Source organism: Calliphora vicina, chromosome 3 (assembly GCF_958450345.1).
Source record: "Calliphora vicina chromosome 3, idCalVici1.1, whole genome shotgun sequence".
Lineage (NCBI taxonomy): Eukaryota > Metazoa > Arthropoda > Insecta > Diptera > Calliphoridae > Calliphora > Calliphora vicina.
This window is the reverse complement of record NC_088782.1, coordinates 57,337,139-57,351,215: the sequence shown is the minus strand read 5'-3', so window position 1 is coordinate 57,351,215 and position 14,077 is coordinate 57,337,139. Positions and strand designations below refer to the sequence as shown.

Here is a 14,077-nt window from a genome sequence, read left to right as displayed (position 1 = left end):
TAACACGACAAGAGAGAATTTGAGAATTCAATATCTTATTAAGTTGGCCATAGGCTTGCGTCGCCTTTTTTATCCGATTGGCAATATCTGCACCTGAGCCACCAGATGTTGTGAGAATAGCGCCAAGGTAATAGAATGAATCATCCTCCTCCTCATGATCAATTTTATCATAAATTTTATATAAAAAACTTTTCAACTACATTTTTCAACAGGATTTCAAGTGGACTCTTTTCGTCATCAAATGCGTCCAGTGTAAATGGAACTCATTCAAGAACAATACTGGAGGAACAATCTGTATAACCGTTCATAGTAGGGGATATTGATCAAATTACTGGTTCAAATGGTGAGAAAATGGATATTTCAATGCTTTAACTTTATATTTTAAACTTATATTTGTTATTGTTGTAATAATTTGTAAATTTTTTTTATAATAATAAAAAAAATAATTAAAACTATCAAATTGCATTTTTATTAATATAAGAAAAAGCTATTGCAGATATACTATATATTATTAACTAGTAACAATTGCTGAATTCACAACAATTTGTATCGTGTATCTTGTATTAAATACAATTTTTGTTTATTAGTTTGTGAACACCCATTGTACATTGTATGAATGTTTTTGAAAGCGTAGTATGTATAACAAGTAGACCGACTCTCATTTTTTTCAAATTACTCTTTCACATGTACGGTTACTATGTGTGCTCAGAGAAATTTCCCAGCGGGAAAAAGATGCAGTAAAGAGGCCTTCCTAAATGCCTCATTTTGCAGACACAAGGACTTGCAAAATCATTTTGCCGCATTGCAAAATCATTTCAATTTTACACGGCGTGTCATTGCGAGCCAAGGCCTTGCATACTCTCTGCTGTTAGAGGGCTGAGAGAAGGCCTACTTATGATGGGCTGTTGGCAGCCAACAAACTCACTTGTTATTAGAAGGGGATTCATAGGGCTTCTTGAACACCTTCTAAGAGCAGGCAGGGTGGAATGAGTATCGGATATTTTAGAATGTGTAAGTATGCCTTTTAGAAGGCCTACAAATTGAAGTCCTATCATTTTTTCCCGCTGGGTTATAGCTGTAAACCAATACAACTTTTTAAAAACATACAAAATAAAAGTGTATAAGTGTATTTAATTTTTGTATGAACATTTCCAACAACAAGCTTACACTATTGTATTTGAATTCAATAATACACTCGATACAATGATACAAGGGGTTTTGTGAATTCAGCAAATATAATTATTCAATATTACAAACTTATTGTTACAATTTTAATGTTGACTGTTAAAAAATGTTTTGTTTAATTTCACAAACTCGTTGTTAAAACTTTTTGTTGAGAGTTAACAATTTTAAGTAACAAAAATATTGTTTGTATGTACAAAATCGGTTGTTGGTGCATTTTCAATTAAAAAATTAATTGTATTGACGAAGATTAGCTATCACGTTTAAATGATGTTGATGATAGGGATTGTAGTAATGCATTATTATAATTTGAAGCTACTGTCGGATTTCTAAGCTTGATCACGTCGCACAGAGGGGCCAAACATACAAATTTTGCGGATTAATTGAAAAAACAAATTTCAAGTATCGTGAAAACTGAAAGTGCCAGATTAAAGAGCACAAAATTCTACATCAGCAAGCAAAAAATTAATGTGAAATATTAAAAGGTATTTTTATAGTCACGTGTTGAAATTACATATTGTGAGAAGAAAACCTAAAAAATGTATAAATGAAGTTCTGTGATATTAGTATTAAGTTTGACTTATAGTATATGTTTGTGTTGTAATGATTATTTATTTATTTATTAATTCTGTGTCGTGAAGTCCAGTTTTTTAAATAATAAGTTAATTGACAATGTAAACAATAGAATTTCAATTCAACAATAAAAGAAAACCCCTGAAGAAGTTTGAAACAAACAAACGAAACGTTGGGTAAATAATAATAAAAATGAAAATACTTTGATTTTTATTTACACATTTGGTAACAAATGATTGACCATAAATAGCCCGTAAGATTGGAATCTTAAAAACTAAAATTGTCAACATCATTGGTCATAAATAGAAAACTAAAAAAAAATAAAACATTGGACAAATAAATACTATTTGTGATAGGTAATTTAAAAAAATTAACAAATCTAATTATGCATACATCAAGTTCAGGTATTTATTGATATGTTTTGGTTAAATTTAAATTTGAATTATTTGCGGAAGTAGCTTTGATATTAGTTTTTATATTGGAAGTGCAAAAAAAAAAGGAATTTTGTCAGTTCAAATGAACATAAAGTTATTAGCTGGGCTCAGCTGGGCAGAGAATTTAATATAATTTAAAAGCCTGGACAGTTAGGCGTTATTTCAGAAAAAATTAGGTTGCGCATCGCTGCGCCTCAGAAGTTACATGTAAATTAGTAAAAGCTTCACCCTTTAAGTCTACCATCAAAAAGCACTTTGCGATTCTGATAAACGTTTTATTGCTGTCGTTGTCGTTGTTGTTGTTATTGTCATTGTTTTTTTTTTGAGATGTCCAAGTGTTGTGATTAATAATACGAGAGTCACGTGTGAGTGAGGCCTGGACGCACAGTGCTTTGTTCAATGGACAAAAATCAAAAACAAGATCATGTCTTTGATGTTAATGAAATTTATATTTTTCAATAGACAACTAAATAACTCATGCGTGTAAAAAAGACTTTTTTATAAATATCTATTTTTGTCGTCACTAGAGGTCGCTAAAGTTAGTACATTTTCGACATAAATTTTATGGAGAAAAATATATTTTTTTTATGGTTAACTAAAATCATTGTTAAAAGTTCGTTTTAAAAGATATAAACTCGGTATTGGCTGCAAATGAAAGAATATGAATGTGGAATTATGGAAAATTACTTTTTTTGTCAAAAAAGGTTTAACAGTTTAATCTGCGCAATTTTTAATAATTAACATTTTTTTATTGTAAGCCCGAAATTCTAAAACTTTGTTGGAATATTAGTAAAATACGTGTTAATCTATTTTGATCATGTTTTACTATAGAATAGCCATAAGTATTATCTATAAGAAAATGTAATCATTAGTTGTCCTTTCGTATGAAAACTATTAAAATTTTGTTTTTGTTTAAATGTATAAATTAACATTTCGTAAATTTTCAATTTGATGGTTTGGGGAAATAGCTCCAGATTTTTGGTTTTTTATAAAATAATACCGTTTTTTCTTTTAAATAACTAAGAAATATTGCATTATTTAACAAAAGTAGTTTAATGGTATAAAGTGTATTAATAGGTCTTTATTTGGTTCTTGATGTTGTATGTTTTTTTGCTGAAATCAACAAAAAATTCCAAAGTTTGATTTAATTTTGAAAAAAAACATGTTAATCAATTTTAATTTTTCTTTAATTTTATCTAATGCCTATCTCTTATTTATTATAATGTGAAATCATTATTTGTCCGTTTTGACTAGAACTTTCAAAAAAATTTGTTTTTGATGGCACCCATAAATAATACATTTTTACCGTAAATGTAAGTAACTCAATAATTTAATATAACCTACATATCCTTAGATTGAGATATTAATATGAGCTTCTGCTGATATTGGTAACACTTAAAGTATAATCCAACATCCAGTTTCTAATATTACAGCTGAACCATAAGGCTATCAATATTTGAAAATGTCCGTCCATCCGTCCTTCCGAATTTAGAAAATATATAAAATATTTCAGTATTTTTTTTAAAAAAGGATATATGGCAGTTATGTAAATCCTTGCTAGAATAGCTAAATTAATCTGATATTATAAGAGAACAATAATTTCTGAAAATGAATAATTTTATTGAGGTTCATAGGTTTTTTAAGGAAAAGGATGTATGGCAGCCACCCGAATCCTTGCTGCGATTGTAATAAAAATTTTCACAAACAACAATAACTTTATTAAAATGATTATAACCAAATTGGTTCCAAAATAAGAAACGATTTTTACGAATTTTTTAAAAAAAAAATTAGATGTTATACAGGATATTGAAATCTTGATGTCTTGGAATTATGAATATCCTTCCGATAAAATTTTCATAACTTTGCATCTAATATTATAAGAGAAAACTAATTTCTGAAAATTAATAATTTTATACAGGTTTATAGGTTTTTTAAGGAAAAGGATGTATGGCAGACACCCGAATCCTTGCTGCGATTGTAATAAAAATGTTCAGAAAGAACAATAACTTTAGTAAAATGACTATAACCAAATTTTAAAATGTTAGGAGTATAACTGTGAATTTTATTCAAAATTATATGTTCAGGATATATGGGAGGTACCCGTGTCCTTTCACGGATTTTTTCAAGAATTATATTTTTTCTTAATCTTACCAAAAGGTAATATTCCACTAATTTTTATTGTCCATTGGCTATATGAAAACAAAGCACTGTGGGACGTGGCCTCACTCACACGTATTATAATGAGATAAACAATAATAAACTTTTACCAATTACTTTTCTTTATTTCAGTTTAGTTTTCCATCTATTGATTTTCTAATCGTGAATGAATAGCACGCGGAATTTTAAAAATTTAACTCTCATGCACTCACGCTTGTATATGCTTGTTTAAAAGTTTTTTATTGTGGTTAATACGAAGTCATCCGATAGCAGGCAATTTAGCTTAATAAAAAAATCATGTTAGTAAGCGCGATCGCGAGAATTTTAAAGTTTTATATCGGGAGCCAGTTATCACTCACGTTCAGATCTGTAGTTTTTATATTGTCTCATTTCAAATATTGTGTTGTATAAATTTCACAGCAGTGCATTTAAAGTTTGCAAGTCTTTTAGTGTCATGAGTTGGGAAAGATCTTTATTATTCAACCGCCCATTACTAGTTAATATAATGATATCATCTTAAAACAATATGGTAGTTTTTTATCAATAAAATGCATAAATTTAGTGTATCTCACTGATATAGTTCTGTAGATATAGGAGAATTAATAATTCATTTGTATGGGGGGATCCCGATTCCACCCTCGTATACCCTTCCGATTTTGGCGGAACGTGTAGTTTGTTCTTAGAGTTACCCACAGCAAAATTAGTGTGCATAACTATTGTAGTTCTATAGATATAGCACAGTTAATAATTATTTTATATGGTGGGTAATTGACTTCCCCCTCCTATATCCCTAAAATTTTGTTACAATATGCGTATTGGTCTAAGGGCTAACCACGTAAAATTTTGCGAGCGTCGCTATTATTGTTGTTGAGATAATAATAAATCCGTAAAAAAGGGGCATTTGACCCCACTGTGCGTCGATTTTTTTCTGGATTGTTGGGACATTATTATCTACTGCAGCTAATTTGATGCGCATACTTGCCACCACTAGATGGTGGTCACTTGCAATGTCAGTACCTCGTTTGCATCTTACGTCCAGGAGAGAACCGCGCCATTTACGGCTAATTGTTATGTGATCAATCTGATTCTCAGTTACGTGATCTGGAGATACCCATGTTACTTTATATAACGGTTTATGCGGAAATAATGATCCGCCAATAACGAGGTTGTTCGCTGCACACATATTGACAAAAAGCTAGCCATTTTCCGTCCGTCTTCCCAGTGCATGAGTACTCATTATATTCATCAGACTACTGTTGTCAGGACCAATTTGGGCATTGAAATCACCCATTACCACTAAGATATCATCGATGTTCGAGGACGATATTGCGCGATCGAGGAGACTGTGGAATTCCTCCTTGACAGAATATTCTGAAACATCTGTAGGTGCGTAATATTGTAGACATGTCATGTTATGTGCACGGATGCGCAGCCTTACTGAGATTATCCTATCTGAATATGGTTTCCAGCTTATAACGGCATTATGGGCTTCTCTTGGCAGCAGCAGGCCAACACCAGATGATCTTGTGTCATTTGCCGGTTTACCGAAAAATTGAAGATGGAGTCCCTCAGTGGTTGTTGTTTCAACAAAATTTGGCCAGCGAAGTTCACTTAGCCCCAAGAATAGTAAGTTGTAGTTCTTAAATTCCTTGCAAACTTGAGCAAGTTCTAAAAGCGTTCTTACGTTCCAGGTTCCAAATCGAGTCTGTTTTTTCATGCTAAATGTCGTCATCATTTGATCAGATCGTTATTGTTTTTCATTTATTTCGGTTATTTATTATGGGTCCTTATAAATTTCTAAGACGATCTAGATATGTCCGTCTGTCTCTCTATTAAAGTCACGATATGGCTTACAGAGAACGATATAGGAGGATAATTTGGATTTTTCCTCAATTATTCGTTTTGGTATTGGAGATGGTCAAAATCGGTGGTGAAATAACTTCCAAATGATATAACTCAAAATGAAAAAACTCCCATTAAAAATGAACTAACTTGTAAAATTAAATTATTCTCGATAATAGGCGGTTTCATAATTCTAAAAATATTAGTCAAAAAAATGCGAAATAACTCCCACTGTAATACATAAATGCCAAAAAACACTTACTGAAAATATCGAACAAGCGATTTGGTTGGTGGCAGTTAATGCTGCCTCTCCTTTATAAAAATTAGCAGCGCAATTAGTATATGCAAAGAACTGCGGGGTTATATCAGTCTAATAAACAGTTATTATGACAGTTGTACTAGAAAAACATTATTAAGCTAAATTCATAATGTGACCAGAAACCGCTCATTACAAAATGTTATCCTTATCAGTCACTCTCTTTGGAAATATTCCAAAGAAATTGGGAATTACTTAAAAAAAAATAAACACTTGCTCAAATGACTTTAACGAGCATAAATATTTGCAAAGGCGATACTTATGTATAGCCCTGGAAATATTGGTCACACTTTTATCATTTGAAACAAGGGAATAATAGAAAAACATTACACAGTTATCATTAAAACATAATTTATGTAGAATATTATAAAACTTTCATACAACATTAATTCAGACAAAAACGACCAATTAGTTTGAACGGTAGTTATTAAAGTATCTCTTAATAAGGAATTAAAGTGAAATGTTTATGGAAATGAACAAGGAATGTTGTTTCTTATAACAAAGATATGTTTGTATGTATGTTTGTAGATACGAGTAAATTCATAGATATTTTTCCCAGGGGGGAACGGTTAAATTAAACAGTATTTGCAAGTAGAAAATATGAATAGTATTTCATATGTTTAATGTATTCATTGCATCTGTTTCGAGGGTTTATTAAAGCGTATTTTCACAAGAGTATTTTTAATATACATACTAGTTTTATACTATTTAAAAAAACACATCTTTTCAGAAAACCATAGAGTTGTCTTGCCGTTACTACCATAGAGAAATACACATAGAGCAGAAACTAGAAAAAAGCTCAAACAAAAAATTACTTAAAATAATCACACATATGAGTGTTGTTTTAGCTTTCACATAGTTTTTTTTTACTAATAAATTCTCACCACTTAGGTTTTTGACAACTGAGTTAGGTCTCTGACAATAAGTTTAATAACTAATGTTAAAAGAAACAATAACTAAATAAGAAAAAACAAGTTAGAGTCTTATATTCGGTTTCCCGAATTTAAAATACTCTTCACTAAATACAATGAGAATTACAGAAACAACACTGGTGAAAAAATTAGAATATCCACATTCTGTGCTTGTTATTTAGGCTTAGCTCTGATTATGTGGGTTGGGACAAAGTGTTTTTTTTAAATTATGTTATATTATTTCATATATTGTTAGAATAAAATACATATCTTCTTTACGCAGAACATATTTTATTTGAAATTTAATTTTCCTAAGAGTCTGTCCTTATATTTAAAAAAGAGTTTGGGTCACTTTTTCGAGTATTGCTGACCGTGTGTCACGAATAACACGAACATTAAAGGCCTCCAATGCGTCAATTGTTGGTGTTTTCAGCATAAACCAGTGACTTTACGTGGCTCCAAAGGAAATAATCGAGCGGTGTCAAATTGCCTGACTTTGGAGGCCAATTGACAGGTTCATTTCTCAAAATCAACATATCACCAAATTTTGATTTCAATAAATAGATAGTTGGCACGTAGCGCCATCCTGTTGAAACACCATCTCGCTCGCTCATCCATATTTTCAAACAAAAACTCATTGATCATGGTGCGTGATCGATCTCCATTGACCGTAACGAGAGCTCCGGTTTGATTTTTGAAGAAATAAGGTCTGATTATGCCACCGGCATGTAAATCGCACCAAACGGTGCATTTTTTGGATGTAATGGAGTAGGGTCTGTTGTGAATTCGTCTCACTGCATATGCGGCAATTTTGTTTATTAAGAAAACCGTTAATACCAAAAATGAGCCTCAGCGCTGAACACAATTTATCAATAAAACATCGGGTCAATTTCCAAATGTTCTACAGCCCAAGAATGATGGATATGAGAGCGAAAGAACGATGGATATGATGGTCTCGTCGCTTTAATTCCTGCACCAGCTAGATATTATACATGTGTAGACCAAGACGACAAATCGATGACTGATTTTAAAAGTAAATTTAATTTGATTGCGTTGTTCAAGTGTCAATCTATTCAGGATGATTTGCCAGAGTATACTGATCATAAATGGCAAAAAGTAACTGCAGTATTTCAGTTCTGTTGTCAAAAACCTAACTTTTGCAACAGCAAAATACATGCTAGTCAATGTATTTTGTTTTTGTTTGACAAATCGGAGTGTCTGGTCTCAATGGTTTGACAGTTAACCCTTTCGTAAGTTCTATCGGGCTTAATTTTATAAGAAAGTGGTCCTTATATTGCAGCTTTGACCAATTATAGGTCGATCTTCATAGAATTCGGTACATTAAGTTTTAAAAAAAAAAGTTGTAAAAAAAAACACAAACTGCGAAGCATTTTGCTTGTCTGCAGATACACCCTGAGCATCTCACGGGACTATTGACTGGTCTATCGGGACTAGGGTTTGGGGTTTCCCGGATAATTTTATTTCCCGCGAAACGGGAATTCCCGTTTCGCTAGAAAAATAAGTAAAAAAGAATATTATTTTACAAAATTGTTTAATTTTATTAAAAGAAAATGAAAATCAATACATTACAACGTATAACATAAAACATAAAAGTGTTGGATAAAATATTTGGAGATCATTTGTTAAAGAAGTGGCCACTTAAAATCCTTACGGATTAAAGCGAGCATAACTTTTAAATGAAACAACGTATGCTAACATTTTATACATGAAATTAAAGGTAATTTATTATGTTTTAAAAAAATATATAACTGTAGGTTTAGGTGTCTTTATTGAGCTTTTCTTCTTATGCCTCCCATTAATAGCTGCACAACTTTTCTTCCCACTTCTACCGTTATTCCAACATATTTATTCTACTTAGTTCTCATCAAAATCTGGTTATTTACTGTACCTGCACTCTTTTTCCATTTACGTTTAACAATTGCCCAATATATCTCGATTGGACGAAGATTTGGGCAATTTGTTTAATTGATGTGTTTTGCTATAACATCAATATTATTCTCATTATACCACTTCATAGTAGTATTTGAGTAATGACAACTTGTCATTGAGTAATGATAACCTGGCTGAAACTTTGTATTAGATGTTTGATGTCTTATAAATGACAGCAATCGCTTTTCCAAACTATCTTTTTATATATAATTCTGAAAATTCTTTAAAAACATGTCTGAAAAGCTTGACTCATCAAACCGCAGCTGCGGATTGCCTGCCAAATTAATATTTTTGTTCAATTTTACCTATTCACATTTAAACGCCACACAATCTCGAGCTGCCGAGACGTAAACATCCGAAAATCAGTTTTTGGCTATCTTTTAACCCGACAAAGTCGGATTTTCTAGATATTTGTGCACAATTTTATCTCTAGCTCCAATTTCCATTGTGTCTACACTTTTTAAAACTAAACATAATGACTTGCAATTCATTGTAGAATAATGGTAGATTTGGTGTTAAAAACGTATGTAAATCTTTTTCCATTTTGATAACAGGGGGCGTTGTTATGATTACTATACCCAGCAGTTAAGCAAGTAGTCAATGTATCCCTTAAAGAAAGTAATTTTCACAAATGTCTTATCACTTGGCTGACTGCATTTTATATATTTTGGTCATTTGACACGTGTGTGCACTTTGTAGTGCAGAGAGAAGACAATTGGTTACTTTATACATCCCAAGTAATCTAGCGTGAAGACAATTGACACTTAAGTGTCTCTAAGTAATCAGGAGTGTAGTCACTTTAAATGTTAAATGTGAGTAATTCGTACAAACTGGTTTTTTACAAATTGTGTTGATATAATTCTCATACAGTTTATTTTTATTTTTGCTTAAGTATACTGATATCACATGTAACATAGCATGAAGTCAATAGTCACTTTAGTGTCTCTTAGTAACCTATGGTGAAGTCACTTCAAACTTTTTTTTGTACTGCACTTTATTTTACCCACCAGAAGCGTTGACTATTTTCGATCAGCTATCAAATAGTCACATTGTAATCAAAATTGTCAATTGACCCCCTTTTTAGGACATGCACGTGTTAAAATAACTAGTCAAATAGCTGATCAAGTAACCAGTTACAAAGCTAGTAAGTTATCTGACGCTATATAACCAGTATGTGAAGCCAATGCGTTGCCTACTTTGGACCAGCTATTAGACAGTCCCATTGTAATCAAAAAGAGACAATTGACCCCCTGCCTAGGACATGCCCATGTTAAAATGACTAGTCACGTGGCTATTGAAGTAACTAGCTCCCACCCTAAAAGATGGGTAAAATTACTAGTTCGGTACTGTCTCCCAGAACTGCTGGGTAATGCGTACGGATTTTAAGTGGCCACTTCTTTACTATAACATAAAATATTAGCGATATTCATGATGTAGAGCTCTTGTCCTGGTAACAGAGCAAAAGAACAATTAAGTGTCACAAAATTTTATAAATTGTGAATGTACCTTTATAATTCACTGTCGATCAATATTTTAATTGCATTTGTAATGCAGTTTTTAGCTTCATTCTTTTAATTTTTGTGTTATACATATTTTTTATTATATTTTTTTTATAAGATTTAATTCATTTCCAAAACAAAAATTACATCATATGGTTTAAAAAGTGCAAATAAGTAAAAAAAAAATAGTTCTAATGTATTTTGTTTTTGGCTTCTGCTAAACTGCTCTTTTGCTACTTTGCTAGAGAAAGTACTCTACAATAGCAGTATTGACAATGTAGAGTACATGTCCTAGTAAAAAAGCAGAAAAGCTATTTATTGACAAACATTTCAATTTCTAATGTATTTTGGTTTTAGTTTTCTGATATTGTGCTCTTTTACTACATTACCAGGCCAAGTACTCTACATTGTGAATACCGCTATTATTTCACATAAATGTTCGTCATAGAACTATTTTTTTTTTTAAAAAATTTAGTTTTGAAAATGCATTCAGTAAGTCATTTGACGATTTCTTATTTTAGTGGCAAAGTTTCCAGACACCGAGAAAACTCTTTCGCTTTAAACAGGTGGTGGCTTTATCGTTAATAATGCATTTGCTACTTGCTTCAAATAAAGCTAATTCCCGCTTAAAACGACTTTAAGCATTTGATTTTAAATGTTTAGGATTTTCTTTTTCAATATTGATTGAATAATCTAATTCGTTTTTAAAATTTTGCTCCATTTGTATTTCGGAAAGATCATCATCATCACTTTGAACCAGAGACCGAAAATAACGGGTTCACTTTCATTTCAATGGTAAATTCTCATTCGCAGCCATTTAAAATAAATTTTTTGTGATATATCACTGAGAGAGTTCGAGAACATTTTAGGTTTGGGGTTGAGAGAAACAGAAAAGAAACCAACACAAATAATCTGGATGAGTGATTTATAATTTATTTTTTTCGTAAAGGTCAGCTTATGACTGAAAATGCATTTGATTTAAATTTGCATAATGTTTCTCAACCTTTCTATTTCTGGAGATTTCAAATTGTGGAAAATGTTGTTTACCGGCCGATTAACAGCAGTTAACATAGCTGTGGAACATACATACATTGAAAGCTTATCATTGTAGAAGTAGAACTTTCATGAAGCTACTGGAACGAAAATGGCGCTGTGTATAAATAGTGGCTGCGGTTGCAGACGGCATTACTACTAAACTTCTTTTATTTACAATCAAAAGTATCAGGTTTATTTAAAGGAAATAAACCACCGTTTTTAAAAGCTAAAAACGTAACATTATTAACACAAAATAACAAAAAATATGAGAAATTGATCAAATTTGTTTCAGGCTATCTCATATTTTGATTGAGACCTCTGGTTCTATAAGACCGATTTTGCAGATTTTTAATACCAAAGTTTCATTAATTTCGATTTTATATATAGCTAACTTAGCGGACATAGCTAATTTGAGAATTTCGATGGAGTCAAGAATATTCTTAGATGGATATTTCTCAACGTTACACACGGAATGACAAATTTATATGAGGGTCCCAGTTTTGGTGGTGAACGATATAAAAAAATTAATCTATAATTTATTTTGTTTCACAGTGTAATTTTGTTTCAAACATATTTTTGCATTGTAATGCATGACCTTAAAAATTATATTTACTATTTTGAATTGACTCACTTTAAGAATTTTGACTAAGTAAAATAATATCTAAAGTTACAGGGAAAGGATGGGTGGTAAACTTCATTATCATCACAAATTGCAAATTTTCGTTAGCCACATATAAAAATGTTTACTACGGCAATGTTTGCCTTGTAAATATTTGAATATTGTACATGATGATATTGGTTAAAATAATAATAATATGTAATTGAATAACAATTAATCAAATCATAAATGTGTAGCCAATATAGACATTTTGTGGGCAACACTTAACACTTTTTAAACAATCACTTTTCAGAGGAAAATATGTTGTGGGCAACGTATTTAAAAATGCTTCAAATAGCACATCCTATTATATATAATACATAGTAGCGGTATTCACAATGTAGAGTACTTGGCCTTGTAAAAAAGCAGAAGAGCTATTTATTGACAAACATTTCAATGTCTAATGTATTTTGTTTTTAGTTTTTTGATATTATGCATGATATTGTTATGTTTTGTAATGTCAAAGTATTATTAGTTCAATTGCCATTTCGACGATAACACAGTTCAACACGAAAAAAATAACCATATACGGACACCACTATGTGATAAAAGACCAAAAAAAATACCCGTGTCTCTCAGTTTCGCCTAAAGTTATGCACTTTTTTTATGGGCCCCCAAAGATTTGGGGCCTCGGTGACATTTTTGCAAAACTGGGAGAAACGGGTCTTTGTTTTTTGATCTTTCACCACGTAGTGGTGTCCGAATATGGTTATATTTCCATGACTTAAAAAATTACACACAGTGTAACCATGCGCCACTCCTGAGGGTTCTTTGGGGTGAAAACTTAAACTCGACTACTACTCTATTACGCCTATGTAAAATGTCATGTCAATCACATCAGCATAGATTCCGCCCCACTGTGCAATACATACATAATAAAATATCAATATTTGCCATTATTTTAACAATTCTTCACGGTCAACTTGACAGCATGTCAGATGAGAACTCGGTGTATTTATTTATGTACATTTAACACATTATTGTCATAGGAACAATACACAATGTAACCAACTTTTATAGTCATACTTTCCATTACCCATCCTAAATTATTTTACACGATATATAAAATTATTTTTTGTTTACATGTCTGTATATATTAAGTGGTTGAGAGAATCAAGGTAATGTACATATATACATATGTATAGTTTATAGGTTGGAGTAAATGGAGGCAGATTGTATTGTTAATACTTACTGTTTGTGGTTTGATATTTGTAGGAGAAAATCACAACGAAAAATGATGTAGCATATTTGGCAGCATTTACCAAATGGGGAAATGATTCTTTCGTATCACGGAAACGACGAATACATTGAGCAAAACGAAAGTAGGCTGGCAGAATGGCGACTATGGGACGCACAATTGAAATATCCTCAATGCAAAAGCGGCCCCCATCTATAAACGTGGAAAAGGAAGCAAACAAAACAGAAATGAACACACAATTAAAATAAAACTAAAGTAAACTTTTATTACGTTACATTATTTTTCTTATTAAAATAGCTTTTAATAAGTATTGAATGTAAGG

The 14,077-nt window shown here is 31.4% G+C and overlaps 1 protein-coding gene across 1 annotated transcript in view; it reads right to left on the bottom strand.

The window, feature by feature from the left end:
- Positions 1-14,077, bottom strand: part of PXo (P[[i]]-sensitive XPR1 orthologue) — a 49,764-nt gene that overhangs the window by 26,423 nt on the left and 9,264 nt on the right. Inside the window, exon 3 of the mRNA XM_065505178.1 lies at positions 13,750-13,947. Within this exon, the coding sequence (XP_065361250.1) occupies positions 13,750-13,947 (198 nt within the window). The remainder of the gene's footprint in view (positions 1-13,749; positions 13,948-14,077) is intronic.